General features: G+C 49.4%; 9 protein-coding genes across 9 annotated transcripts; 3 read left to right on the top strand and 6 right to left on the bottom strand.

Annotated features, from left to right (window-relative positions):
• The first annotated feature begins 979 nt into the window (after positions 1-979).
• Positions 980-2,317, top strand: C8Q69DRAFT_480654 (proteasome component PRE6). The gene is made up of 5 exons (XM_028631540.1): positions 980-1,231; positions 1,287-1,293; positions 1,347-1,399; positions 1,453-1,840; positions 1,904-2,317. Exons 1-5 carry the CDS (start codon positions 1,201-1,203, stop codon positions 2,232-2,234), a joined length of 810 nt encoding a protein of 269 aa, XP_028481572.1. The 5' UTR covers positions 980-1,200; the 3' UTR covers positions 2,235-2,317.
• C8Q69DRAFT_480648 (hypothetical protein) lies at positions 2,318-3,600 on the bottom strand. The gene is made up of 6 exons (XM_028631539.1): positions 3,366-3,600; positions 3,190-3,233; positions 3,008-3,081; positions 2,820-2,881; positions 2,614-2,715; positions 2,318-2,549 (listed from the first exon to the last, which is right to left on the bottom strand). Exons 1-6 carry the CDS (start codon positions 3,368-3,370, stop codon positions 2,468-2,470), a joined length of 369 nt encoding a protein of 122 aa, XP_028481571.1. The 5' UTR covers positions 3,371-3,600; the 3' UTR covers positions 2,318-2,467.
• A 557-nt stretch (positions 3,601-4,157) lies between these two features.
• C8Q69DRAFT_510445 (putative inositol polyphosphate phosphatase) lies at positions 4,158-8,211 on the top strand (the record flags this gene model as incomplete). Its single annotated transcript, XM_028633193.1, has 6 exons — positions 4,158-4,205; positions 4,303-6,772; positions 6,825-7,034; positions 7,090-7,349; positions 7,406-8,073; positions 8,133-8,211. The coding sequence occupies 6 exons, from the start codon at positions 4,158-4,160 to the stop codon at positions 8,209-8,211; spliced, it is 3,735 nt and encodes a 1,244-aa protein (XP_028481570.1).
• Positions 8,212-10,370: 2,159 nt separating this feature from the next.
• C8Q69DRAFT_510444 (phosphotransferase enzyme family protein) lies at positions 10,371-12,174 on the bottom strand (the record flags this gene model as incomplete). The annotated part of the gene is made up of 3 exons (XM_028633192.1): positions 10,371-11,305; positions 11,366-11,756; positions 11,818-12,174. 3 exons carry the CDS (start codon positions 12,172-12,174, stop codon positions 10,371-10,373), a joined length of 1,683 nt encoding a protein of 560 aa, XP_028481569.1.
• Positions 12,175-12,679: 505 nt separating this feature from the next.
• C8Q69DRAFT_111189 (glycoside hydrolase superfamily) lies at positions 12,680-14,188 on the top strand. Its single transcript, XM_028625117.1, has 4 exons — positions 12,680-13,129; positions 13,221-13,407; positions 13,469-13,653; positions 13,718-14,188. The coding sequence occupies exons 1-4, from the start codon at positions 13,103-13,105 to the stop codon at positions 14,123-14,125; spliced, it is 807 nt and encodes a 268-aa protein (XP_028481568.1). The 5' UTR covers positions 12,680-13,102; the 3' UTR covers positions 14,126-14,188.
• Positions 14,189-14,251: 63 nt separating this feature from the next.
• On the bottom strand, positions 14,252-15,892 carry C8Q69DRAFT_448004 (putative flavo protein; the record flags this gene model as incomplete). The annotated part of the gene is made up of 1 exon (XM_028629259.1): positions 14,252-15,892. The coding sequence occupies one exon, from the start codon at positions 15,890-15,892 to the stop codon at positions 14,252-14,254; it is 1,641 nt and encodes a 546-aa protein (XP_028481567.1).
• Positions 15,893-17,004: 1,112 nt separating this feature from the next.
• On the bottom strand, positions 17,005-18,522 carry C8Q69DRAFT_423522 (Intradiol ring-cleavage dioxygenase, core). The gene is made up of 2 exons (XM_028628409.1): positions 17,882-18,522; positions 17,005-17,812 (listed from the first exon to the last, which is right to left on the bottom strand). The coding sequence occupies exons 1-2, from the start codon at positions 18,178-18,180 to the stop codon at positions 17,140-17,142; spliced, it is 972 nt and encodes a 323-aa protein (XP_028481566.1). The 5' UTR covers positions 18,181-18,522; the 3' UTR covers positions 17,005-17,139.
• A 600-nt stretch (positions 18,523-19,122) lies between these two features.
• C8Q69DRAFT_111140 (hypothetical protein) lies at positions 19,123-20,659 on the bottom strand. Its single transcript, XM_028625116.1, has 4 exons — positions 20,160-20,659; positions 19,820-20,092; positions 19,668-19,752; positions 19,123-19,611 (listed from the first exon to the last, which is right to left on the bottom strand). Exons 1-4 carry the CDS (start codon positions 20,565-20,567, stop codon positions 19,400-19,402), a joined length of 978 nt encoding a protein of 325 aa, XP_028481565.1. The 5' UTR covers positions 20,568-20,659; the 3' UTR covers positions 19,123-19,399.
• A 585-nt stretch (positions 20,660-21,244) lies between these two features.
• Positions 21,245-23,152, bottom strand: C8Q69DRAFT_110808 (hypothetical protein). Its single transcript, XM_028625115.1, has 2 exons — positions 22,644-23,152; positions 21,245-22,582 (listed from the first exon to the last, which is right to left on the bottom strand). Exons 1-2 carry the CDS (start codon positions 22,952-22,954, stop codon positions 21,259-21,261), a joined length of 1,635 nt encoding a protein of 544 aa, XP_028481564.1. The 5' UTR covers positions 22,955-23,152; the 3' UTR covers positions 21,245-21,258.
• Positions 23,153-23,725: the final 573 nt, after the last annotated feature.

Genomic DNA, 23,725 nt, shown 5'->3' with positions numbered 1-23,725 from the left:
TGCTGGTATGATCACGGATGGGTTACAACGGACTGGAATTTGTCGGGGGTGTTGGGGATTCCTTTTTCAAGCCAGCGGGTTTCAACGAGCAGTTACATAAGAAGGATAAGGCGAAGGTACAGAGATCACCGTTTATGAACAGGAGTGAGAATGCCTTTTTCTTCTTCTTTTTTTTTCTCTTTTTTCCTTTTTGAGCGTCTATATTAGTTTTATACTTGGAAAAAGTCAGATCGTCATGGGAGGGATACACAAAAGAAGGCCGGCCGAGAGATTGTATTGAAGCATGAGGGGGATTGGATTACGTGTTGGAGGAATACCAGACTTGGACATAGATCAGGCACGGGAAACACGGGCTGACTGGTGGTTTCAATATCTTTTCTCTTCTCTCTGTCCCTTATCTATTTTGGCACCGTGTTGCCGGTTTATGCTCTGTCCGTGTCATGAATGGAGGATTTTGTTTTGAGGTTGGCTGGCACTGTGACTGGGTTAGTCTTTCGGGTCATGGGACGGGTCGGAGTGCGGAGGATTGCTTTCAGCTGTCTTATCTCTTGCACTTTTTGTTGTCTTCATGCGGAGAGATTCCCGGGACCTTTCGGCCTCTTCCTTTATCTCTTTTTTCTTTCTTTTTCGTTGTATTTTCCTTTTTTCGTAATCATTGAAAGAGAATCTGTATCTTCTCCAGTCCAGTCTTCCTCTCGCCTCCTGTATGTGATTTTGCCTTATTCGACCTGTCCACCGGCTCAACCGATTGGATTGACCGCTGTTCCTTGCGAGGATGTACGGCAGATAGCCCCTAGTGTGTACGTAGTATCATCATTGGCGTCAATCTGAGAGTTTGATATTCTATCAACATTGGCTAAGCCAGAGAGATCGTAGTATTCTAGTCCGCAAAGGCATGAAGTGAGTCTCCACTAGATCTTGGCGATTTACATCTTGTGAGGACATTCGTAGGCGTTGATATGGAAGCTCTGGGAGGTTGACGATAACCGCGCGGCTGGCGCTTGGGCCGCAGCTCTGGAGGCAGCCGCGGAACTCGCGTCCAGCTACGGAGCCCGTCATCGCCCAAGCTGCCACTCCGCATGCCTCACCAACGTGCCATCTGCCTTCTGTAGCTCTCCACGGTCGTCTCACTTCGATCTCCTTCAATCTGCTTCCTTAATTCTAGCCTAGTTTGACCCTCTACGACCGTCACGATCCATAATGGCCTCCGGATATGACCGAGCGCTTTCAGGTATGGTAGCTCCTCTTTGATCGCATCCTCTGCTGTCTATGCTGACCAAATGTAGTCTTCAGGTAGGATTTGTCGCGAAGAAGCTCTACGATACGCTTTCCTGACTTGAGTCTAGTCCCGATGGACACGTTTTCCAGGTGGAATATGCTCTGGAAGCTGTGAAGCGAGGTACAACCGCAGTCGTCCTGAACTCTGGAGACGAACGAAGCTTACAGAATCAGGAACCTGCGCCGTGGGCGTGAAGGGCAAGGACATCGTTGTCCTGGGATGCGAGAAGCGGTCTGCGATGAAGCTCCAAGACACCCGAATCACCCCGTCGAAGATCTGCCTCCTCGACAACCATGTTTGCCTTGCCTTTGCCGGCCTCAACGCCGATGCCAGAATCCTCGTCGACAAGGCCAGAGTAGAAGCCCAATCGCACAGGTTGACCGTCGAAGATCCCGTGTCGATTGAATACATCACGAAATACGTTGCCGGTGTGCAGCAGCGATACACGCAGAGTGGTGGTGTCCGTCCCTTCGGTATCAGTACGTTGATTGTTGGGTTTGACAAGGGTGACAATGTTCCCCGTCTTTACCAGACGGAGCCATCTGGTATCTATTCTGCTTGGTAAGTCGGTTGTTACGATATATGAGTCGGGGACCCGGCGGTTGGGGGCTAACGGTCATACAGGAAAGCAAACGCTATCGGCCGATCGAGCAAGACCGTACGCGAGTTCCTCGAGCGGAATCACAAGGATGATATGGACCGTGAACAGACCATTCAGCTGACGATCAAGTCGCTGCTGGAGGTCGTTCAGACCGGTGCGAAGAACATTGAGATTGCCATCATGGCCCCTGGCAAGCTCATGGAGCAGCTTCCCGACGAAGACATCGAGGCTTACGTGAAGAGCATAGAGGCAGAGAAGCAGGAAGAGGCGGCCAAGAAGAAGACCGGTCGGACGCCGGGCACAGGCACTGCGGCCATCCTAACGCGGGGCGGCGGAGAGAGCTCTGAACACTGAATGTCATAATGTTTGAGTGTGGGCGTTGTAGAGGCTACGAGGGTCCGCATGACTCCTTTTCTGATGTTTTCTTAAAGCGACATTAAAACAAAAAGAATCTTGAATTCTGCACCTGTACACCATAACGTATCTACTGCCGTATCTGGATATCTCACGCAGTCAAAACAGAAGCAGGTTGACGCCCGAAGGCATCGTCTAAAATCGTATCTTCGTAATCCTGCGACTTCTACGCACTAGCCTAGCCGGTCCGCCGCATCTCGGACATTGAAGATAGAACGCTCCGCAGTACCTCGTACGCGGTCGTCTTTGAGGAATCTTTCACGAGCGATGAGTAAGGAGGTCTGCGAGACGGGACAGGATCCAAAGGGAACAAGCATACCTAGAGTCGATACGGGCATCCTCGCCCTCGACCCTCAAGGCGGGTGTGGGGGTCTTCGCCTCGATAACGAAGTGGTTATCGCAATGCGGGCAATACTCGTCGCTATTGACGTTGGTCACTAACTGCAAAGGCCAGAAGTCACGCTGGCTTGACACCAGACACGCACGTCCCAAAGCAAGGCCGCACGCTCTTTACGGGCTACGTACCTGTCCTCGAACTCTGACGTGTCTTTGCGGAAGCACTTTTTGCACTTCTTACAGGCAAAGGTCTGTTGATGAGATACAGTTAGATATGGCAGCTCTTTTTTTTGTTTTTTTCTTCTCTCTCTTTTCTTTCCCCCTGCGGGGTAATAATACGTATGCATCCAAAAAGGGGAGGAATAAAAAATACTGACCATATCAAAAGACTGCATCAGGGGGTGGCTTTCCTGCTCATAGTGACATTCAGCACAGTCAAACCATTTCCGGCCTAGATGTGCATTGGGTTAGTGTTGAAACTGATGCTTTGAAACATAGGGGATCAATAATCAGAACTGGGCGTCTCCAGCCTGACTTTCTTTTCTGGACTTGAACGTACAGCATGGAGACCGGATGGCCACCTGAGCGTTGAGGATGTGCTTGCTGCGCGTGCTACTGTCAGTTTCGAGTTCTGTTTGGTTGGCTCTGCGCGTTTCTTTCTTCTTCTTCTTCTTCTCTTCCCCGTTAAAGGAAGGAATTTGTAATGCGCATCAACGATGCTGGAGGGAGACGTACCACATGGTTGATGTGTCAGATCCTGTGTAGAACGACGGAGTAGATGATGGTAAGAGATCTACAGAAAGAGAGAAAGAGAGAGAACAGAGGATGAGCTCGATGCCAGTGAAACATTAAAAGGAGAGAGTCTCGATTCTTCTGGTGCCGTTGTCTGGTTCCTGCATGGAGTCGGACTCCCAGCGCGGGAAGACTAAAAATGGCCGCGGGCTTGGCTGATCACCTGGCTGCTTGTGCGGAGAGACCGACCGTTTAAACCATCAATCAATCTGGAACTGGAACTTGGTCAGAGTCCTTGCGCTGGATGTTCTGATCGGACGAGAGTCTTGTTGTCTTCTCAGGGGTTTGGTTTCTTTTCCTTCTTTCGTGTCCCTGATCTGGACTAATTATATCTGTCTACTTCTTCTAACCAAATCCCGCGCCACCTTTCTTTCTATATTGTTCCTGCGCAGCCCCCCCGTTTCCGCCTGTACGGCGTCATCCTCCCAACCCCCGTATTCTGGCTCCCCGGCCATGAGATCCCCGGCACGTCGATGAGAGATCTGATAGCCGCTCTTCGATAGTACCGGCCCTGCGGATTTCGATAGAATACCCCAAGAACCCTGATCGCGTGACTCCGATACGGCGAGTCGTTGTCGCTCCTGTTTAGTGTCCCGCCTCTCCGTGTGAATCGACCAAGGCGGGGAATTATTACAGAATTACAAAACCACAGAGGGCTTATGGCTGGATGGGCGCTTTGGGACACAGGAACTGATTCTTGGATAGCTATTAGCGCGCACAGACATAATTGGGATCATGGAGGGGAACGCAAAAGGAAAGGATGGCACGGATGATGCGCCTATTGTAAATACATCCCTCGAATCCTACTTTCTCCCCCCTTCCCCAGTCTGAAATGGTTTTGTGGATGCAGCTGTACTGATGCTGAGATGGCGATTTCTAGAGACCAGTATCCTCCCTGCTGTCGCATTTCGAGAATCTTGCCCACCTCCGTTCCTCATCTGGCGCCAGCAGTCCGCGTAACTCGTCGCAGTTTCTACGAACCCCGGAACCGACGGAGGATATTCGAGGAGGCCGTCAATCCCTAGATTTACCCAGTCCCCGCTCGCCATGGGGGTCTACACCTAGTACGCAGAATGGACAGTCCCCGAGTCCGCTCGTTCGAACCTCCGGGGCTCCAGGCGCCAGCGCGTCTCCAAGGAGAAGAGCGTACAGTAGACCGATGTCGATGGACCTCCATTCTTCGCAGGTAACACCGGCACTGACGGTAGATTCGCCTCGTTCGCCTCCGCATGCTCTCGATAATGGACATGGAAGTGAGAGCTCTCCTCGGATGCATCAGTTTTCGCACAGCATCGCTGAGATCGAAGGAGTGCCCCGGCCAAGGCCCCCGCGTGCGCAACGCCCTACAACCCCGAACTTCAGTCTAGGTGGAGGGGGAACCGGCGAGAAGAGCGATTCTCCAGGCAGGGGAGTCTCTCCGATTGGAAAGTCCGCGTCTGTTCCTCCCCCGGTGAACAGGGCAGACAAACCGAAGATACCTGCAAAGGCAGCGAACCTGGGGCAATTGGAATTCCAATCTTCGTCGTTGACACCAACGGCACCACGTTCGGAGAGGGCACCTGTCGACGAGCGCGTCTCGCCATTTAGCACTCCTCCCAGCAGTCCGGAGAAGCCTTCTCCTCGAACAGTTCCGAGTGAGAGACCAGAAAAGTTCAAGATACCGCCGTTGCGCCCTACGACTGAACCGCCACCCCGTTCAGCTGGCCCAGACAGGCCTCAGCCTTCTACTTCTGCGGTGCGCGATGCAAGAGAGCTTGGTTTCTCGCGACAACGACCGGTGCCTGAACCTTCCCGGGCCACGAAACCCGTGATGGTGCCCGTAGCGCCTCCGGACCGGCGTTCTGAGATACTATCAAGCGGACCTAGAGAAGCGAGATTCTCTGAACCGTCGAATCATAAGATTCCTGCCAGTGCCGGCCCAGACGATCGACCTGGTCTTCCGCCGCGGTTCTCGACTGGTGCTCGACCCTTCGCACACAGTCCACCGACTTCGGAATCCAGGCCTGAACCGGGGAGGCGGTCTCTGGACGTAGGTCGAAGCCGCAGTCAAAGAGTATCACCATCTCGACGAGTTTCTGCAATCGATACAACCTTTCCGCCCCCTCCTCGTAGAGAGACTGGTGGCTCTACACCTGCATCTACATCTGCAGGCGGCTGGCAGGGGAACGACACATCTGCAAATGGACCGAATGGCTTGGACCAGTCGAGGGGTGCTCGACGTCACAGTCCCCAACCGCCACCGGTGTCCCGCGACACGAAGTATACCAGTTCGACCCCTATCGAACAGAATCGGAACCCGCGGGTGGAGGAGCCAGACCGTGTTGTCGAAGAGACCCCCATCCCGCGCACAGACTATCCCGATTCTTCCCAGGTCAATCGACGACCCCCTGTCATTAAAGGCGGACCCTCTGCCATACCTACCAAATATGATACTCGCCTGTTTGACGTATGCGGGAGGTATGTCTGTACGGCAGGTTACCTGACTCGGGTTTGGGATCTTACTACGGGCGAAATGATAATGAGTTTGAGTCATGGGGAGACAGTCAAGGTTATGTCGCTGGCGTTCAAGGCCGGTAAAGGCCTTGAAGACGAGGGCCAGCGTCTATGGCTGGGCACCAACATTGGGGAACTTCATGAAGTCGATATTTCAACGCAATCCATTGTTGCCTCTCGGTCATATCCGTCCCGGAGGGAGATCATCAAGATATATCGGCATAAGAAGGAAATGTGGACACTAGACGACGAAGGCAGACTGCTCGTGTGGCCCCCAGATGAATCAGGCACCCCGAACCTCCAGTACAGCTACAGTAATCCTTATGACCGTGTCGCAAGAGGACATACATTCTCTCTTGTTGTTGGGGATACATTATGGCTAGCAACCGGGAAGGATGTCCGAATCTACAGACCCAATGCGCGGGAGGACACTTCGTTCCAAGTGCTTCGGAGACCTTTGGGGCAGCATCATACGGGAGAGGTCACTTCTGGTGCATATACGACCAAGGATGGAGGGAGAGTTTATTTGGGCCATGCCGATGGTAAAGTTACCATCTATTCATCGACCAATTATGCCTGTCTAGGCTCAGTCAACGTTAGTGTCTATAAGATTAATTGCTTGGCCATGGCGGGAGACTATCTGTGGGCTGCCTATAAGACCGGGATGATCTATGTCTACGATGTCAACACGAATCCGTGGACTGTGAAGAAGGACTGGCGGGCACATGATGACCCCGTTTGTGGTCTGTTATTGGATCCAAGCAGCGTGTGGACGGTCAATCGCCTTCAGGTTGCCTCGCTGGGCACGGACAACTGTATCCGGCTATGGGACGGAATGCTGGAGGAAGATTGGCTTGGTATGTCTAATCTCTAACCCGGGTTTTCGAGGCTCTGCTGACATTAAAACAGAGACGAGGATGCAAAGTAAAGATGTGGAGTACTGTACGTTCCGTGAGGTACGAGCGGTGGTCGTGACATGGAACGCGGGAGCTTCGGTTCCTGGCAGTGTGCGACACAGCAGTTTCATACGAGATGCAATCCACCCAGAGGACCCGCCGGAGATCATAGTCTTTGGATTCCAGGAACTTGTCGATCTGGAAGACAAGAAGATCACAGCCAGTTAGTCTCCCCTTTTCTGTCTTCCTGCTTGACTTCGATTGCTGATGTACAGCAGAGTCTTTGTTCAAGGGCAGTAAAAAGAAGGATGGTGCAGAGAAGGAACATATGAGTCGACAGTACCGAGTGTGGCGAGACCATCTTGCAACGGCTATCAACGACTGTATGCCTCTTGATGAAAATTATGTTCTTTTGCATACGGCAAATCTCGTTGGTCTTTTCACCTGCGTTTTCATCAAACATCGGGAACGACAACGGATCCGAAACATTAGCGCGGCGGAAGTCAAGCGAGGAATGGGTGGTTTGCACGGGAACAAGGTATTTACCTACTGTCGGTCACGTTGATATATATGAGTGTCTAACATTTGTTCCAGGGTGCTTTGATTCTGCGCTTCGTGCTGGATGACAGCTCCATCTGCCTGGTAAACTGCCATCTGGCTGCTGGCCAGTCGCATACGGCGAGCCGCAACAATGACATTGCAGCTATCCTTGAGAGCGAATCTCTGCCCGCAGAGACTAGCCTGACGACCCGCGCTGACCTCTTCGTGGGCGGCGGTGATGGAACTATGATCCTCGATCACGAAATTTGCATCCTCAATGGCGATTTGAATTACCGTATCGATTCGATTCCACGAAACGTCATTATCGAAGATATCAAAAACAACAACCTTCCCAAGCTTCTAGACAGAGATCAGCTTCTCGCATCGAGGCGTAAGAATCCTGGTTTCCGCTTGCGGTCATTTAACGAAGCCCCCATTACATTCGCGCCTACGTATAAATACGATGTCGGGTCAGACGAGTATGACTCCAGTGAAAAGAAGCGTGCCCCAGCATGGTGTGATCGTGTCCTTTCTCGGGGCCCGGGGAGGATCAAGCAGCTGGAGTACCGGCGACATGAGGTCAAGGCATCTGACCATCGACCTGTCAGTGCTTCTTTCAAAATGCGGATCAAGACGGTGTCTCCTCAGGAGCGTGCACAGACATGGGAGGAATGCCAGAAAGCCTTTGCGAAGGAGAAGCGCAGACTGGCATCTGAAGCGAGGTGAGTAGAGAAATCGTATTTCTCCATGTGTTGTTCAATTTTTGCTTACTTTCTCCTAGTATCGAGTACCTCGTTACAGTCCTTGGAACCGATCCCGAGGAAGCGACCCGTCTAATGAAACCTGGGTCCTCGAAATAATCGTGTCGCTGTCTTTTTGTTGTTTTTCGTTTTTTCCCTTTTAAGACAATTCCAGCGGCTCTCTGAATCCACATGGCCCAAGAGAGGCATCCCTTCCTGCAACGTACAGTTTAATTCTACCCGTGTTGCATCGTCCTGGCACAGCATTCTGTCTCCTTTTCACTTTCACCTCGCCCAACACACGGCGTCGGGTACAAAATGTACGACTAATGACTTCACGATAGACAGGTATCATGAACTATCATGTACCTCAGATGAAAGGCATACCTCTGCTATTTAGTTCGTTTAGTAAAGCGTCCGTCATGAATAAGTCCTGTGAAGAGAGAAGATTCAATATCAATAATATATTGACTTTTGTAAATGCAGTTTTCTCTTGGCTTGTCGTGCGCTTGGTAGATCTAATAGTCTTGTCTCCAACCTAGCTACTGTACATACATGCTTGACAACCTGAGAAGATACTACTATGGCACACATCCGAGTCCGCAAGCATCCCTGTCTCTGTTCCCCTGTTGCTTACCATTTGCATACTGTACAAGTCCCTCCCCTGCGAATCCCCTGTTCTATCTTACGCTTTACCATAATTCCCATTAACACCCCACATTCCCCGCAAATTAAGTTCCCATCCCGCCCGCCACTAGAGCTTATACGCCTCTGTCTCTTGTTGAACACTTACCCCGCCATCCTATCTCGGTGGTATTTCGTTGATGGAGATATTCCGTCCGGATGCCGATGCGACTTTCAATTTGGGAACCGAACCGGTCTGATAAGTAGTACAGAATGCATTTCCCGAGAGGAAAAGGAAGCTGTAATTACAGTACATTTCAGGGCCTGAATCCGCCGCACTAAGGATATGTGAACTTTCGTAATTGACATTCGCACACTTGCCAGATGGAAGATATTCGCTGTGTATCACCTACTCTTTGCAAATTAGCTCACTATGGGGAAACGTGGCGTGTTCAGGCCACCCACTGCGTAATGTGAGTTAGGTCTTACTTGTTTCACTTGGTCCGTTTGATGGGATTCTTCATTTTATAGGCAATAGCAGGTCTAGAATTCACACGTGTCACTGATGTTGACTCGGTTTTAATCGATCTGACGCGGCTATGTGAGTTGGTGCTAATATAATGAGTAGGTAGGCTCCTAAGAGATCCATCATGTTGCAATTTCAGTTCATGATTCAAAGTGCAAGACTGTTACCCCAAGTAAAATCTGCTGCACAACAGTTTTTAGCACAAAACCCACATATCAGATATGCCACTCCTGCTTCCTCGGAGTTCGATAGCTTACGCCTCAGCTATGGTTTTCAACGAAACTGTCATCCCAGCGATCATTATTCGTCCTCGCTTCGCTGAAGATGTCGCTGCCTTAATATCTCTTCTGGCATCTAATGAACTCCCTTTCTCCATTCGCGTTGGTGGACATGACCTATTTGGCCGATCGCAAGTATGTACATGGTGCAATAACCATCGACTTACGCGATATTGCATACATCCACGTGGATAATGCTGCATGTACTGCACGTCTTGGAGTATTGGTGGCGGACTTGGTTAAACAGTTAGAATATCATGGACTGGTTACAATAACCTCTCCTTACATTGCAAAACCCACAAATATGTCATTCCCCGACCGCATATCTGGAGAGTTATAAGATTTTGATGATTGCCTCAAGTAAACTGCATTTAAATTAACTAATAACAATAATTGTTACAAGATTGAAAATGATGAAATTACCTTGCATCTAATAATTTCTCTTTATTTCGATTAAAACAAAAAATCTGTAGAACCCATTGTATAATTCTCTAAATCTGTTAAACAAATACAACTAGGTTGTGACAATAATATTGATAAATATCAATTATCAAACAATTTACGGTTATGGCATTCTTTTTTAATAGTGAACCCCGAGGTTCAACCTCCTGCACCTGTAAACTAAAAACAGGTAGAATATTATCAGATTGGAAACATTAATCTAAATACTAATAAAGGGCAAGAAATAAGGTTACCCTGGTTTAACGTCGCTTCAACGCAGCAAATAAGATATCTTAGATTTGTGTATCTTAAGAATTTAGATCTCGCCATATTCAATTTCGTTCTTCAACCCGTCTCCCCATCACGATCTGGCGATCTCGGCGCCCGGCGCCAACACCTTGCCGCACACTTTAATCCACAAATGGTAATGCTTTGAGCCACTCCCTACGTTCTTCTTCATTCCTGGCTTCACGTTCCAGGAACCTCCTCACCCCCTCATCTAGCTCTCTCCTAGATTTTTCATAATCTGCGCTGCTAACCCTGCCATCCCAATGTTTAAAACAGCCAGTGTCGTCAACGAATGCATTCATGAGTTCAACACCTTGGGCCCATAGCTCACCATCCTGCTCCTGCTGCCGGATTTCATAATCCGAGAACTGCAATGGAAAGGGTATTCCAGGAGAGCTGCTATCCCCCCCCGCGCCAATAATATGTGCCCATTCTTTCTCGACATCTCTCAACAAGTCGTTGAGGAGCGGCTCGTAGTCCATCAAGACTAATCCTGGAACCACACTAACTTGATGCCGGAGAGTGTTCTGGCTCTGTATTGCTTGAAAGACCGTTTCGTTAACCTGAAGACACCGAACTAGATAGAGATTGTGCAGCGTCTGTGCTCTATGGAGTGCCTTTGCCTTCCGCTGTTCATCTGGATCCATGGAGCCAAAATTTGGTGGTAAAGGGACCTTCCCCAAATCTTCAGGAACCGGGCCATTGTAATCGAGAAACGCCGGGCGCCCAACCTGCATAAAAAGCGGACAGGCACTGACAGACTGCCAGTCAATAATTCCCACAATACGGCTTGGGTCTTCAGGGTCGACAAATATATTCTGCGAATGAAGATCGCAATGCCATAAAACTGAGGCATGGGTGGCTTTATTTTCCGGGAGAACATGAGGTGCCACCTTAAGATAATTTTCCAACGCCGAGAGCTTTTTGGAGAGGCTAGGCTGGTATTGTCGGGGTCCATAGAAAAGACCTTCGGGCATTAAGGGGTACCGGAGACCTGCCTTTGCAGCTGCAATTTCCCTCCGCGCAATAGCCGTCATATATTCTGTGACTGTTGACCCTAAAGGTTGTACATGGATAAGCACGGGATAATAATATTATAAGTCGGAGATGAACTTACATGGACCACGACTAATATCCAACTCACCTTTCCCGAAGTCAAAGAAAGAACGGTGATTAATCGGACCAATGCCAAACTTTTCGCTCCGCACTTCGTTCCCAGTTGAATCAACGTATAGGGGCAAAGTAGTATCCCATTTGTTAGGAAGGTCGCCTTTATAGTACAACGACCCGAACTGAGATAATTTTGTAGCTGCTAGGCGCCTTTCAATATCAACAATCTGGTCCAGAATTTGGACTTTCTGCTTTCCTTTCATAGTGTCCCATACGTCGGTTAGTATGATACCAGCTTGCTTCTCCATAAGGATATACTCTGCTCCGAGAGGGTTCTCTGATGCCCGAGAACACCATGCGTATACTCTCGGAACAGGGAGATTCAGGACATTCCTCAACTAGTAAAATTAGTATCCACGCGCAAAAAGAAATCGCAGTAGAAAAGAAAGCAAACCATACAAAGTCCATAGTTGCAACCTCACTAGCTGTTGTGAAGTGTGGTCTGCCTGCATTGGGATTTGGAAGTTTCGCAATAATCTCGCGTCCATCGTCCATGGTAAGCTGAAATACCTTGTTGTATTGGCCTTCTGAGATCTTTAACACTTCGGTGCATGATCTCGATCCGATCGCAGAGGCAGCTAGTTGCAGAAGTGTTGAGAGGTCGAAATTGACATAGCGGCAGTCAAGTTGCTGTTGCTCGTTCCAGAGCCAACGACCGGAGGTAAAACGATTGAGTGCCTCAAGGTCATGCTTTGAATCTGCGATATGCTCAGTCTCATTCGTTTTGGGATTGCTGGAAGAAAAAGGAGCCGCCATAAAGGGAACGTGGAGGGTACAGCGACGGGAAAGCGTGGCTCCCAGAATTCTTTTTAGGAAGCGGCCTTGGGTGGCCTTCATTTCTAGCGTTTGAGAAAGGTGGGAAGATCTGCCATTTCGTTCCCATGAGGACGTGAAGGCACATCATGAGCGAAGTGGGATTCCATGGACCTTCTGGGTATGGTTTTTGATGGTGATCAATCTTGGGCCTATGAGGTGCCCTCTTCGTCAGCCAAAGGGTGAGTTTGCCTTGTACTTAGGCCGCGCCAAAAATTTCAAGTTTCTTGACCAGCGTCCACGTAGTGATTTTCAAATCCCTCCCAGTAAAACTCTGACCAAATTCTTTTTCAATCTGTTCCCATGAAAGTCCCCTTCCCACCAATTCCCCGAGAAGCTCGTCCTCGACATCTGAAAACAACTGGCCCCGACGAAAACTAGAGAATGGACAGTGCGCTTCTGCTCTAGCCCTTGCCCTTGTCCGACGACCGCCGGATGTGGCAACTACAGTGTATTCCACATGTGCGATCTTTCGATTGCGATGTCTTGATCGGGAGCTTTTGGAGGTGCTACACGGGGTGGTCTCGGCCACAAGCGTAGTGTCTCCGGACAGAGAAGACTGCGATTCTTCAACCAATGGGCTGAAAGTAGGAAGGGTCTAGGCCAGTATCATCATTTCGAATAATATCGGCATTATCAGGGTGACTTTAGCAGCATAGGCCTATCGCAGGAACTTTGGATGTAGTTGAACCTGTTTCGTCAAGGCCGGACCCGTTATCCACACTTTGAAAGGGCTCCTGAAGCTTGAAAGCTCCCCGCATTGTTGGTGTTCCATACCTATCCAAGAGAATAATTCATCCGGATGGGGCAGGCCATGTCGCGCAGTGTAGTTGCAGGCTTGCGGGCAGGGGGAGTGTAGGCATGGAAGTACATGGACATTGGGGGTTTCGGGGGCAATGTAGGGTCGATCGGCGTAAGCCAGAAAGTGCAGGAAGAATAAAAGGAAGATACTGCTTACCTAGGTAGTCATCTGACGACCGTTTCTACAGAACCCAGCTCCCAAAGGATACGACTGGAGTACGTCCAAGACTGCGCAACGATACCGTCGTATGCGCGATGCACTCGGACATGTTAATCGAACGATCTTGTACTCGCTTTGTGAATGGGGCGATGCAGATGTCAATGAGTGGGGATTGCAGACAGGAAACTCGTGGAGGATGTCCGGTGATATTCAGCGTATGTTTTCCCCCAGAACTCACAAAATGTGATGAAATGGTTAATAGTGAATACTTAACAGCAAACTGGGTGCGGATTTCTACCATCGCCAACGAAAACAGCTTTTACATGAACTATGTTGATTTCTGGGCCCATCCAGACCCCGACATGCTCGAGGTCGGAAATGGGAATCTTACCTTGGCTGAGAATAGAGCCCATTTTGCTCTATGGGCTATAATGAAATCGCCTCTTATTATTGGAACTGCAGTGAGTTTTCAGACTAGTTTTTGGCTGAGGAGAAGATAGGTACTGATATGATATGATTCTGTAGCTCGATTCTATCAGCGATGATCATCTGTCTATTTTGTCTAATCATGCGCTTCTGGATTTTCATCAGGATCCTGTCATCGGTCGCCCGGCGTATCCTTATAAATGGGGTTATAATCCTGATTGGACCTTCGATCCGGCCCATCCTGCGGAATACTGGTCTGGGCCGTCGTCTAAACTAGGCGGGACGCTTGTCTTGATGTTCAACTCGGAAGATGTTAACGCAACTCGGACCGCGGTGTGGAGTGAGATTCCGGAGCTGAAGGGAGAGAAAAAGGGCAAGAGGGGAGATGATGGGTTCAAGGTTATAGATGCATGGACAGGAAAGGATCTGGGTTGCGTGAAGAAGGAGTATAGTGTGCAGCTCGAGAGTCATGATGTGGCTGTTTTGATCGTAAAGGAGGTCTGCTAGACAGTATCTCTCCGTTACTTCTACTCCATACTGTGAACTCTCGCCTCTGAGTACAATTTCGACGAGCTATGGGGAAACTAACAAGATCGCTGAGCTTGGCTTGTAATCCTGGTAGTCAGTCGCTCACTACACTGTGATAAACCCCTCCCAACTCTCCAAGGCTTTCCGGCATTGTTGCTCATACAAGGGCAATCCACCTGCATAATTCAACATCTCTCGTTTCTTTCCGGGAATATTGGCTCCCATATACCACGAATCAGCTTGTCCTAACAAGGTCATGTCCGTGATCATATTGACTTGTGCCTTCCACGCCGCCTCTGCTTCGGCCGTCGGTTCTATATACGAAAGCCCACTCGAATCAATCTTCCGGATGGCATCCACAATCCAACGACCCTGAATCTCTATTGATGTTGGCCCATTACTAAATCCTGACGGTGCATGTGCGCCTAAGGTGAAGAACATATTAGGATACCCTTTTATAGTCATGCCTAGATGTGTCTTCGCGCCGTCTTTCCATTCGTTCGCTAGCGGGACGCCATCTGTATTGCGCAGGCCCTCAATGTTGGTCATGCTTCCTGTGATTCCATCGAATCCGGTGGCCAAGGCGATTACATCCACGGGGTGGAAGGAGCCATCGCTAGTTCGAATCCCATCGGGCTCGATAGCTGTAATGCTGCATTCTCGGAGGTTGACCAGCGTCACATTCGGCTTGTTGAACTGTTCATAGTAGTCAAGTTCAAGCGAACATCGCTTCGCTCCGAATGCATGCATTTGTTTCAGCGGAGCAAGAATATCTTTCAATCGTTCGTCCTGGATCCTAGCGCGGGTCTTTCGAGCCCAGAAGTCGTATAGGGCGCGGTTGGCGTCCCAGTCCAGTAGGTTATCCATGAATCCAGCCAGGATCGGGGCAAATCCACCTTCCTGCCAGAGGGACTCGAAAATCGCCTCTCGTTCCTCAGGAGATACATCGAAGGTCTTTTTGGGTATGGGGTTCATCATGTATCCGCTAAACGTCGTTTCCCTATCCTGGAAGATCTGTGGATAGAGTGATTCATTATGAGCGTGGTCTTCCTCTGTAAATGTTTTCTGGGCCATGGGCAGGGCCAAGTTAGGTGTTCGCTGGAACACGGTAAGGGAAGCGGCTTCCTTGCCCCATGCCTGGATGATCTGAACACCAGATGAACCCGTCCCAATAACAGCGACTCGTTTCCCGTGCGCGTCGACTCCCTCCTTTGGCCAGAAGGAAGAGTGGTGGATTTCTCCGCGGAATGACTCTAAACCAGGGAAGTCTGGAGTGTAGCGTTTACTGGCGAGTCCTGCGCAAAGCAGCAGAAACCGGCAAGTCGTGATACGCCCATCATCTGTCTCGACCTTCCACTGCTGGGAATGCTCTTTGTCGAACTGGGCGCCGATGACGCGTGTTCTGAACTCGACGTCCTTTTTGACGTTCAGGACTTGGTCAATGTGTCTGAAGTAAGACTGTATCTCGTGGCGATCGGGATACAGCTGAGACCATTTCCAGTCCCTCCACACTTCGGGTATGGAGAGCTGGTAGATTGCGCATTCGGAGTCAACTCGAGCTCCTGGGTAAGTGTTCCAGTGCCAGACACCACCAATGTCAGTTCCGGCTTCGTATATCTTGCAACGGTAGCCGAGGTTTCGCAGTTGATGAAGGAGGAAAATGCCTGCGAATCCGGCGCCGACAATCAGGACGTCGTAGTCAGGCTGTGGAGATGAAGAACAAGGGCCCCCATTCGAGGTGGCCATGGCGATTCGAGTGAACTGTACAGTACAATCTTGCCTGGAAAAGTAGATTCTCTTTTTACATTACTGAGAACATCAGCTGGGTTTAAATGCAGCTGTTTCTAATAGGGACTTATCTGCACAGCTGTCCTTTTCCCGTCCTCAAATAAGACTGAATAGCGCCATAAGACGGGCCATGATAAATCGCAGCCCCAATTAGTGAACTCTAAAATACGAACTGATGCAACGAAAGCGCTTTCAGGTAGTGGTAAAGGTTGGACCGAGGGGCCTTTTGTGTGTCGATCATTGGGGGCCTTAAACTTGAGCCGAGATAAAGCTTTCGTAGTATCCTGCAACGAGAGGAGCTAGAGCATGCAAGTCATCCCTGTGAACCTCTGACATGTATACTACTTTGCAGCCTTAGAACTAAAGAGTCATGGAACGTACCCTAAAGCGATATTCAACATGTTGCCATCATGTGTGCCGAGATCGCTCAAGCGGCGAGTCACGTTGAGGCCTCTCCCGTCTCCACTTGCACGATCATAGCAAAGAAACAAGTACTCAGTAATAGCAGGACATATTAGCTATTTAGATTCTGTTTCCCGGTATTTTAATGTGATGTGTCTTAGAGTTCGTTGAAGGTTCGTTTAGAGCGGGTTATGTTTTGTTCCAAACTAGACAGGGAAAGTGGGTTTGCTAGGTACCAAGTTGGACTTGGTTATACAGAAAGTCTATATTATTTTGCATGTTTGTGAGGTTGAAAGAAGAGGACTATTAGATTAAGAATCGCATTATCTATTTGTCCTAGCACAAAGAAGATTATTCTTGAGCGTATATTGCCCCTGCTCTTACAAGTACGCTGACACCGAAGAGGGGCGAATAATAAAACAGTATGGGCTTCATATACGTCTGATTAGGGTTCTCCAGATGGCCATAGTTTCTGGAACTCTTCTTTCTTCCAGTGGGTCAACGGGGTAGTCTGAGCCAGTTACATGTAGCCCGTTCCACGAACGTTGCTGATACCCCGTAGATCTAGAGCTACGCAAGCAACCTAGCTATGTACCTAGGAGGTTCAAATCATACCGTTGGTTTCGAGCCCTTTAATATTCGACAAATTACTTGTTTCCCTGGGGAAGTCAATATTGAATTTCCTTCATTGCGTTGTGGAAGTTAATGTCACAGATATCCTATGCTATATACATGAATAGAAAAAAGAAATATAGTCGTAACAGTTCCTGAAACATCACGTGAACCCAGTTATTGGAGTTAAATCAAAACCTCGACTGGTTGGCGTTCTGCATCAACATAGAAGAATCTGGCTTGTACTTCTTCGAGAGCAAACGGACGTCGTACTCGCAGTCGAGAGTGGCGCCATTAGGCTCGTTCTGAACGGGCTTGAAGTCCAAGAGCAGATCCTCCTTGACGGCACACACAGTGTCGGTTTCGAGATACTGGTCGTCTCTGGGGTACAGCTGAGCGGTCACCCCGATGTAGTCTGGATGAGTGACCATCATGTGGATGTGGGCAGGGCGCCAGGGGTGGCGGCCCATGAGTCTGAGCAGCTCAGCAGAGGGGCCGGAGGTGTCGATGGCGTACTCGGTGGGCTTCAGGCAGTAGAATGAGAACTTGCCGTCCTTGTCGGTGCGGAACTTGCCGCGGAGGTTGTGACGAGTCTGGTTCTCGGGGTCGAAAACGTCGTACTTGCCGTTGGTGCTGGCCTGCCACATGTCGAAGACGGCGTCGGGGATGGGCTTGCCGGTCTCAGCGTCCGAGATGACACCGTGGAAGAAAGTGAGCTCTCCATCCGGTGGCATGTTCTGGACGACGCTGGAACCAAGCTCGCGGAATGGGGTATCGGGGGACCAGAAAGGTCCGAGGATGGTAGAGGAGGTAGGGTTAACACCGTCCGCGGTCTCAACCTTGTGGTTGATCTCATCGACGAGACTAAACAAGAGCTGTTAGCCATGTTCTCTTGCAGGAAAACGACGGTACTGATAGGGGTAGTCTACTCACGATTCGACACCAAGGATATCGCACACTCTCCATGCCTCGTTTCTGTTCTTCTTCCAGGCCTGGCCAATGGAGTTGACGTAGTTGACGCCGATAATCCACTCGTCTTGAGTGAGCTCGACCTCACGGCAGAAGTCGTGCAAGTGTCTGATCAAGGAGGAGAGGATCTCTCTGTGTCTGGGTTTCGTTTCGGGGCTCATGAGATCAATGACATGCTGTGTGAAGTTGGGGTCATATTTGCTCTTGGTGCCGTTGGTGCCGTTGGTACCGTTGGTGGTACCATTAGTGCCGTTGATAGTCATGATGATAGTATTGCCGTCTTTCTAGTGAACAGCAAATGAGGACGGTGGTTTTCAAGATGAGGAAGCAGGTTAGGAACGGAGAGGATGATATGTCTGATTTCAACTGCACTGGAGACAAAATTTGGGAGCCCCCAGCCTTCATATACGAATTGGAGGTGCCATGTCGCGAAGAACTCGCCAGCTATGAAGCGGGACGAATGATGTGCTGCCGCTTCAAAACTCGGTAATGAGATAAGGTAAGATTCGCATTGAGTTGAAATTTAGCGCGTGCCATGTAGAACCGTTGGAGTAACATAAAGCCGTGTCTCAGTGTTTTAGAGCATCGTTGGTTAGGGATATATGCCGTATTCTTCATCCGCAACGGAGTTTGTAGTTTTGGCTCCGAGATTAGAAATGCGGGGAATTTGCAGCGTTCGTCTGGATTTGTTGGAGAAAGATAAAGCCGCACGAATCATGTTGTAGCTGACTCCACAGCCAGACCAAGATTGCATATAGGTCATGTGTCATCTCAACTCAAGAGGAACTCTACACGGTAATCTAGAACTATTCGCGAGTATACATCGTATTATACCAGGTATCTGCAGTCCAGAAAGATCGACTTTGCAGATGGTAGGAAGATTTCGCTTATTACTGCACGGAGCAGTGTGTAGTGCAGTAACTAGGTAAACTTACAGCAATAACATCACGTGAAACAAATATGATTTTGAAAGATCAAAGATCAACAGAAACAGAAAGCGATATGTACATAAAAGAACAACTGCTCAAATAACCAATTACAAGAAAGCTGTTTGGAAACCGATTACATCCACTGCCTCACTGAACCTCCGCCGCATCATCAGCCGACTCCACATCCCGAAACGCGGAGTTCACATTGCGGGGTATCGCTCGCGCTCGTGGAAAAGGTCCTAACCGCCTTGCTGTCGACATATTCTTGAGTTATTCGTGATCGCTATAGCGGCTTTACGCAGGTGTTATCATATAAGACCACTTTATAGGGGAAGTTAAGTTCTTGAAGTACTCTTTTTTTTTTTCTGATTCCCAATATCTCTAAGTTTGACCAGAGGAATTATAACATACCGATTAAACTGGCAGGATGCATTCCAGAACAGCCAACTCATATGGAAAGATTCAAATTGCCCCAACATCTCCTAAAATAATACCAACAGAGTGAAAAAGGAGGAAATGGTTCTCTCGATGCTATCAGATGCAATAATAAGAGCTAAAATCGTGGTGGGCGGAAGGAACTCAGAGGAAGCCTGACAAGGTCTGATATGCGGACTCTATGACCATCAAAAACACCTGGGGGCATACCCCCTCCATGAAGCCACGGGTAGTAATATGGGTCTGGAAGATGTTGGGTAGCGGCATAAAAGTCGGCCCGGGTGGTTATATGGACTGCTGGACCCTCGGTCCTCAACGGGAAAGTAAATCCTTGATATCTACGGTCAGCGCTAGAAATCACTATAGATAGTATATTGTAGACCTACTCCTCGAGACAAACTCATCAACCGTTGAGCTCGGAATGCGGCGTATCTTATGAGCCCCGGGGGCAATCAACCAAAGCTTACCTGGCTGGACGGGTCCTCAGCAATGGTGGTTCCATTATATATATATATATATGTCTTGGCCGTTCACTTACATGGTCGTCGCGTAGTCTCCTATCTGATTGGAATTCAGCGACCCCGCCCAGGAGCCATGTCTCCAGAATCCGACCGGATTCCCCGTTATCTGGACGAACGTGACTGTTGAAACCAGCGATGGTCATGATCCTGGGCGTTATCACATGTCCATGGCCAAGGAAGGTCACCATTAAATGCCCTCCCACTTCATGCATGAGGACCACAGCAACTTGGAAAATCCAGAGGCGAAACTGCTTAGGACTGTCCGCAGAAGATATCATGTTTCGAACTATCTGAAGCCATTTAGAAGGATTAATTATATGATCCTGATGCATTGGAAGTTGGGGTAGAAATTCTTACGCGGGGGCTTATGGCTACCATCTGTTGCCTTGGATCAAATTCTTCCCAACGTCCAGACCACGGCTCCCTGGAATGGAAGCCAAGTGCGGTTGGACTTGCCGCTGAACTTATGACTAGAAGCGGGAATCTGTCCATGATCTTCTCCGTGAATAGTCTCACTGTGCGATGGGCGGCCCTTCGGCTTCCATGGAATAGCCTACCATGTTGGGCGCAGTTATCGTAGTCAAAAGCAATCTGAGTCAGGACATCCTGGCCTTTTGGAGTCATCAGTGCAGACACTGCAATGTAGATAGCAGAAGATAGAAAAGTATATTCATATGACCCGGGAGGATGAGGAATAAGCACTGGGTGACCTCCATACGGCGGATGATGTTCTGAGCAAATGGCGAAGTTTGCAAATTCTGGCATTGCAAAAGAAGAAAACAATATCAAAGGTCCCGATAAAAACTAAAGAGTCCAACGGAGTGCAAAACAGGATTTGAAAACAAGGAGAGGTACAGCTTCCTCTTTATAGTGTACGTTGACATTGAGTCAACAATATGACAATGTCCACAGTCACTGTACTGACAAAGAGAACCAACAACATTGTTAGATGGGAGTTCCCTATAGATATTTACTATCTACTGCTCCCATTGAACTGGTTCTGCCGATCACTGTGGCTTGCCTCGATCAAAGCCTTTTGTCGAAGCCTGCCTACAGGCAGACCTCCTGTGGGGTTTCTCCCATGCCTTTCTAGCTCCACACAAAGAGATAAATAGGCTGAGCTAGTTGCTAGAGAACTCGAGCCCAGCTAGCTGGAGTCGGGGTTTACTAGAAACAGATACAGATACTGATAAGAACCGACATTATATTTTGGTATAATCTCATTGAAGTGAAAATTTATAGTAAAATTGACCGTCACGGAATGTGGTTCTATGAGAGAAATATATCACAAAAGCTCAACTCAATATTGCCCGAAAAAAAAAGGTATGGGTATAACTGCTTCATTACATTCATAAACCATATGTCTCATCCTACCTATTTCTCATCTCGGCGATGGACCCAGGTAAGGCTAGCAGAAACCAGTGGCTGAGCTGCTGTGTCAGAGTATGTAGTTCTTTCACCGCCACAGATCTTGCTTCTCATTTTTTAACCCGCCGCTGCTCTTGGGCCGTCCATCATCAACAGGAACAGCTAGATATCCGCCGAAGCCGTTTCCGACAAGGACGCTTCTCCGCGCCTGACCACCCCAGGAGGGGCTCAGTTGGGCTCCATGGAAGCTCACCGGTCGAGTAGTGCTATCGCGTCTCCCACGTGTGGAAGGAGGTTCGTAGGGAGTGAAGTTCCATTCGAGTTCATCCATGCCTTTGCTGTAGATGTTGAGCGGCTGGTTCAGACCCATGCTGAACATTTGAGGGCCATTCTCTCCACCGCCAAGGAGCCGCGGGGGAGGAGATAACAGCAGCGTGTCAGGAAAATCTGCATCTCGGACATATAGGTCTCTGAGAGCAGGGAGAGAGCTCGACATCAGAGAAGATATCAGATATGTGTAGTAGGAGGTAGCAGTCGAAGAATGGCCTGATACACAGCCTGCATATGTGACCTCATAGTGCAGCAGACGTAAAGACTTTGACGAAAGAGGCGGTATATCTTCCATTGGAAAAGGACGTGACATTTCCTGGATGATGGAGAGCGTCCGGAGGTAGGGTGCTGCGGAAAGGATGACATGCAAGGACTGGGGAAGTATGCCAGTGCTAGACACCGTGAGATGCGTTAGAGCCTCGCGATTCTGGGGCATCGAGAGATAAGTGGCAAACCCGCTTGCCGTGACATTGGGGATGTGCTCAAGAGTCAGTCGTTGGACCGGCGGAAATAATGGCACGGAAGGCGCAGAAGCAAAAATGGTGTCGTCCAGCCAGTGAAAGTCTTCTATCTTCAAATCTCGGAGCATGGGAAAGGAATTGAGTACCCAGCGCAGGGTGCTGGGCTCGACCTGCAGCCTGGACAATTCGAGGACTTCAAGACTCATCCAAAGCCGCGAGCCTGGGATGCGTGAGAAACTGCCTTCCGACCCGTGTGCATATCTCATCCTTCGGATATCAATACACCGAGCCATGAGCTCCTGCTTCAATGTCTGTGATGATATTTCATCGCTGTATAACCCAGCCGGAAGATCTACGTAACGGAGATTAGGGAGCACTGATACGGTTCGCGCGAGCTCCGCCTTGCTGGCCTCCCTGGTCATGTATGGGGTTCTTAGCGATAGAACCATGTTTGCCAATTCCTGGTTTTCTCTAACTGTCCTCATGAAGAGCGCCAATCTGACTTTTGGGGCGTCAATGGCCTCTCCGTTGCGATCAAACCACGAGCGTCGTTTTCGCTTCGCGGCCAGCTCCACCTCCAGCTCGCAGTAGTGGACGGGATCGATGCGGACGTGTTGGTACCTGAAAGAAGGGTCTATTAGTCTGAGATAGATAATAGACGGATATTCTGCTGGATACATACAGCAATGGTTGTGCGCAGGATAGCCATCGCTTACAGGCCAGTGCACAATTCGCCAGATCGCGCATATCGCAGAGCATACAGCCATCCTCCGTCATCGACTCCTCAGAGGAACTGTAGGAGTCATCCAGGGAATGCGGACAAACCTCCGCGAAGATCTGAGTGAGTACCTCGCGTGGAAGACGTTTCGTGAAGTCATTACCGTAACGTGGAGCAGAGTGACTCGCTTTCGGACTGTGTCGCGCATCTTTAGAATCCTTCCCCGCACCGTTCAGATTCTTCGACCGCGAGCGAATATGCTTGAGGAACTTCATAGTGAAAACGAGAGCGCTCAATATGCTCTACCGCAGTCTGAGCGGGAATGCATAGAAGAGCTTGGATTGACAGTTGGAGCTGATGCTGGTATTTCACTGCCGCCGTGATGCGGAGAGGTCGCGACCATACCTACCGCCCCAAGTCACAGATCACTCCCTATCCAAGACTGTTTCCTGCTGGGGCCGGCAAATGAAGATACGGCGTCAGCGCATCTCGTTTTGATTGCTAGCTATATTTATCGTGCTCTCAGATACCCCTGGGAGAGCACAGGATCTTTCAGAGGGCGCCTCGCTTGTCAAACGGCATTTGAGCCCCGATTGCTTTTCCTCGCGGTCAGACTTGGCGGCGCGTAAGTAGGAGCGAATCTATCACTGGCGATCTGATCCGCCAAGAAGCATGTTTGCCATCTGCTTGCTGTTAGGATGTTTCACCCCTTGGTGGCGTTCGTTTCGCTGCCGATGTGGAGATGGAGATCACATTCTGGGTCCAATTGTGTGTAGGCTCCCATCGCTCACGCAGTTTGCTGGGGCAGGCGGATATCTTCAATACTCAAGTAGCTGCTCCAACACTTATCTAGAGTATTGCCTATGTATTTAATAATAGGGCTAACCTTCCTTCAGTCAGGCAGGGACTCTCTCTCTATCTCGCGGATACTTAGTACGAATAAAATCGTCTTCTGCGGCTCAGCCCTTACTCTTGTCTCTTCCCTGGCTTTACTGCTACCTACATCCTGATCTCTAGGTGTTTAGAACCGATATATCTAAAAAAAA

This window comes from Paecilomyces variotii (genome assembly GCF_004022145.1).
Source record: "Paecilomyces variotii strain CBS 101075 chromosome Unknown C8Q69scaffold_15, whole genome shotgun sequence".
Taxonomy (NCBI): Eukaryota; Fungi; Ascomycota; class Eurotiomycetes; order Eurotiales; family Thermoascaceae; genus Paecilomyces; species Paecilomyces variotii.
Note: the sequence above shows the minus strand (reverse complement) of the source record. Positions and strands in the feature narration are given on the sequence as shown.

What these genes read in the sequence shown, in the direction of transcription:
- C8Q69DRAFT_111189 (XM_028625117.1), top strand. Translation starts at nt 13,103, where the DNA reads ATGGACATTGGGGGTTTCGGGGGCAAT. An exon ending in GATGTCCGGTGATATTCAGC is followed by an intron (nt 13,408 to 13,468) that starts GTATGTTTTCCC and finishes AATACTTAACAG; the next exon opens with CAAACTGGGTGCGGATTTCT. An exon ending in CTCTTATTATTGGAACTGCA is followed by an intron (nt 13,654 to 13,717) that starts GTGAGTTTTCAG and finishes ATGATTCTGTAG; the next exon opens with CTCGATTCTATCAGCGATGA.
- C8Q69DRAFT_480654 (XM_028631540.1), top strand. Translation starts at nt 1,201, where the DNA reads ATGGCCTCCGGATATGACCGAGCGCTTTCAG. An exon ending in TCTGGAAGCTGTGAAGCGAG is followed by an intron (nt 1,400 to 1,452) that starts GTACAACCGCAG and finishes TTACAGAATCAG; the next exon opens with GAACCTGCGCCGTGGGCGTG. An exon ending in TCTGGTATCTATTCTGCTTG is followed by an intron (nt 1,841 to 1,903) that starts GTAAGTCGGTTG and finishes ACGGTCATACAG; the next exon opens with GAAAGCAAACGCTATCGGCC.
- C8Q69DRAFT_111140 (XM_028625116.1), bottom strand. Translation starts at nt 20,567, where the DNA reads ATGCCAGAATTTGCAAACTTCGCCATTTGCTCAGAACATCATCCGCCG. An exon ending in TGGTAGCCATAAGCCCCCGC is followed by an intron (nt 20,093 to 20,159) that starts GTAAGAATTTCT and finishes AAATGGCTTCAG; the next exon opens with ATAGTTCGAAACATGATATC. An exon ending in TGATGAGTTTGTCTCGAGGA is followed by an intron (nt 19,612 to 19,667) that starts GTAGGTCTACAA and finishes GTAGATATCAAG; the next exon opens with GATTTACTTTCCCGTTGAGG.
- C8Q69DRAFT_423522 (XM_028628409.1), bottom strand. Translation starts at nt 18,180, where the DNA reads ATGACTATCAACGGCACTAATGGTACCACCAACGGTACCAACGGCACC. An exon ending in GATATCCTTGGTGTCGAATC is followed by an intron (nt 17,813 to 17,881) that starts GTGAGTAGACTA and finishes GCTCTTGTTTAG; the next exon opens with TCTCGTCGATGAGATCAACC.
- C8Q69DRAFT_480648 (XM_028631539.1), bottom strand. An exon ending in GGCCATCCGGTCTCCATGCT is followed by an intron (nt 3,082 to 3,189) that starts GTACGTTCAAGT and finishes ATGCACATCTAG; the next exon opens with GCCGGAAATGGTTTGACTGT. An exon ending in ACGTCAGAGTTCGAGGACAG is followed by an intron (nt 2,716 to 2,819) that starts GTACGTAGCCCG and finishes CAACGTCAATAG; the next exon opens with CGACGAGTATTGCCCGCATT.
- C8Q69DRAFT_110808 (XM_028625115.1), bottom strand. Translation starts at nt 22,954, where the DNA reads ATGAAGTTCCTCAAGCATATTCGCTCGCGGTCGAAGAATCTGAACGGT. An exon ending in TCCTGCGCACAACCATTGCT is followed by an intron (nt 22,583 to 22,643) that starts GTATGTATCCAG and finishes CCCTTCTTTCAG; the next exon opens with GTACCAACACGTCCGCATCG.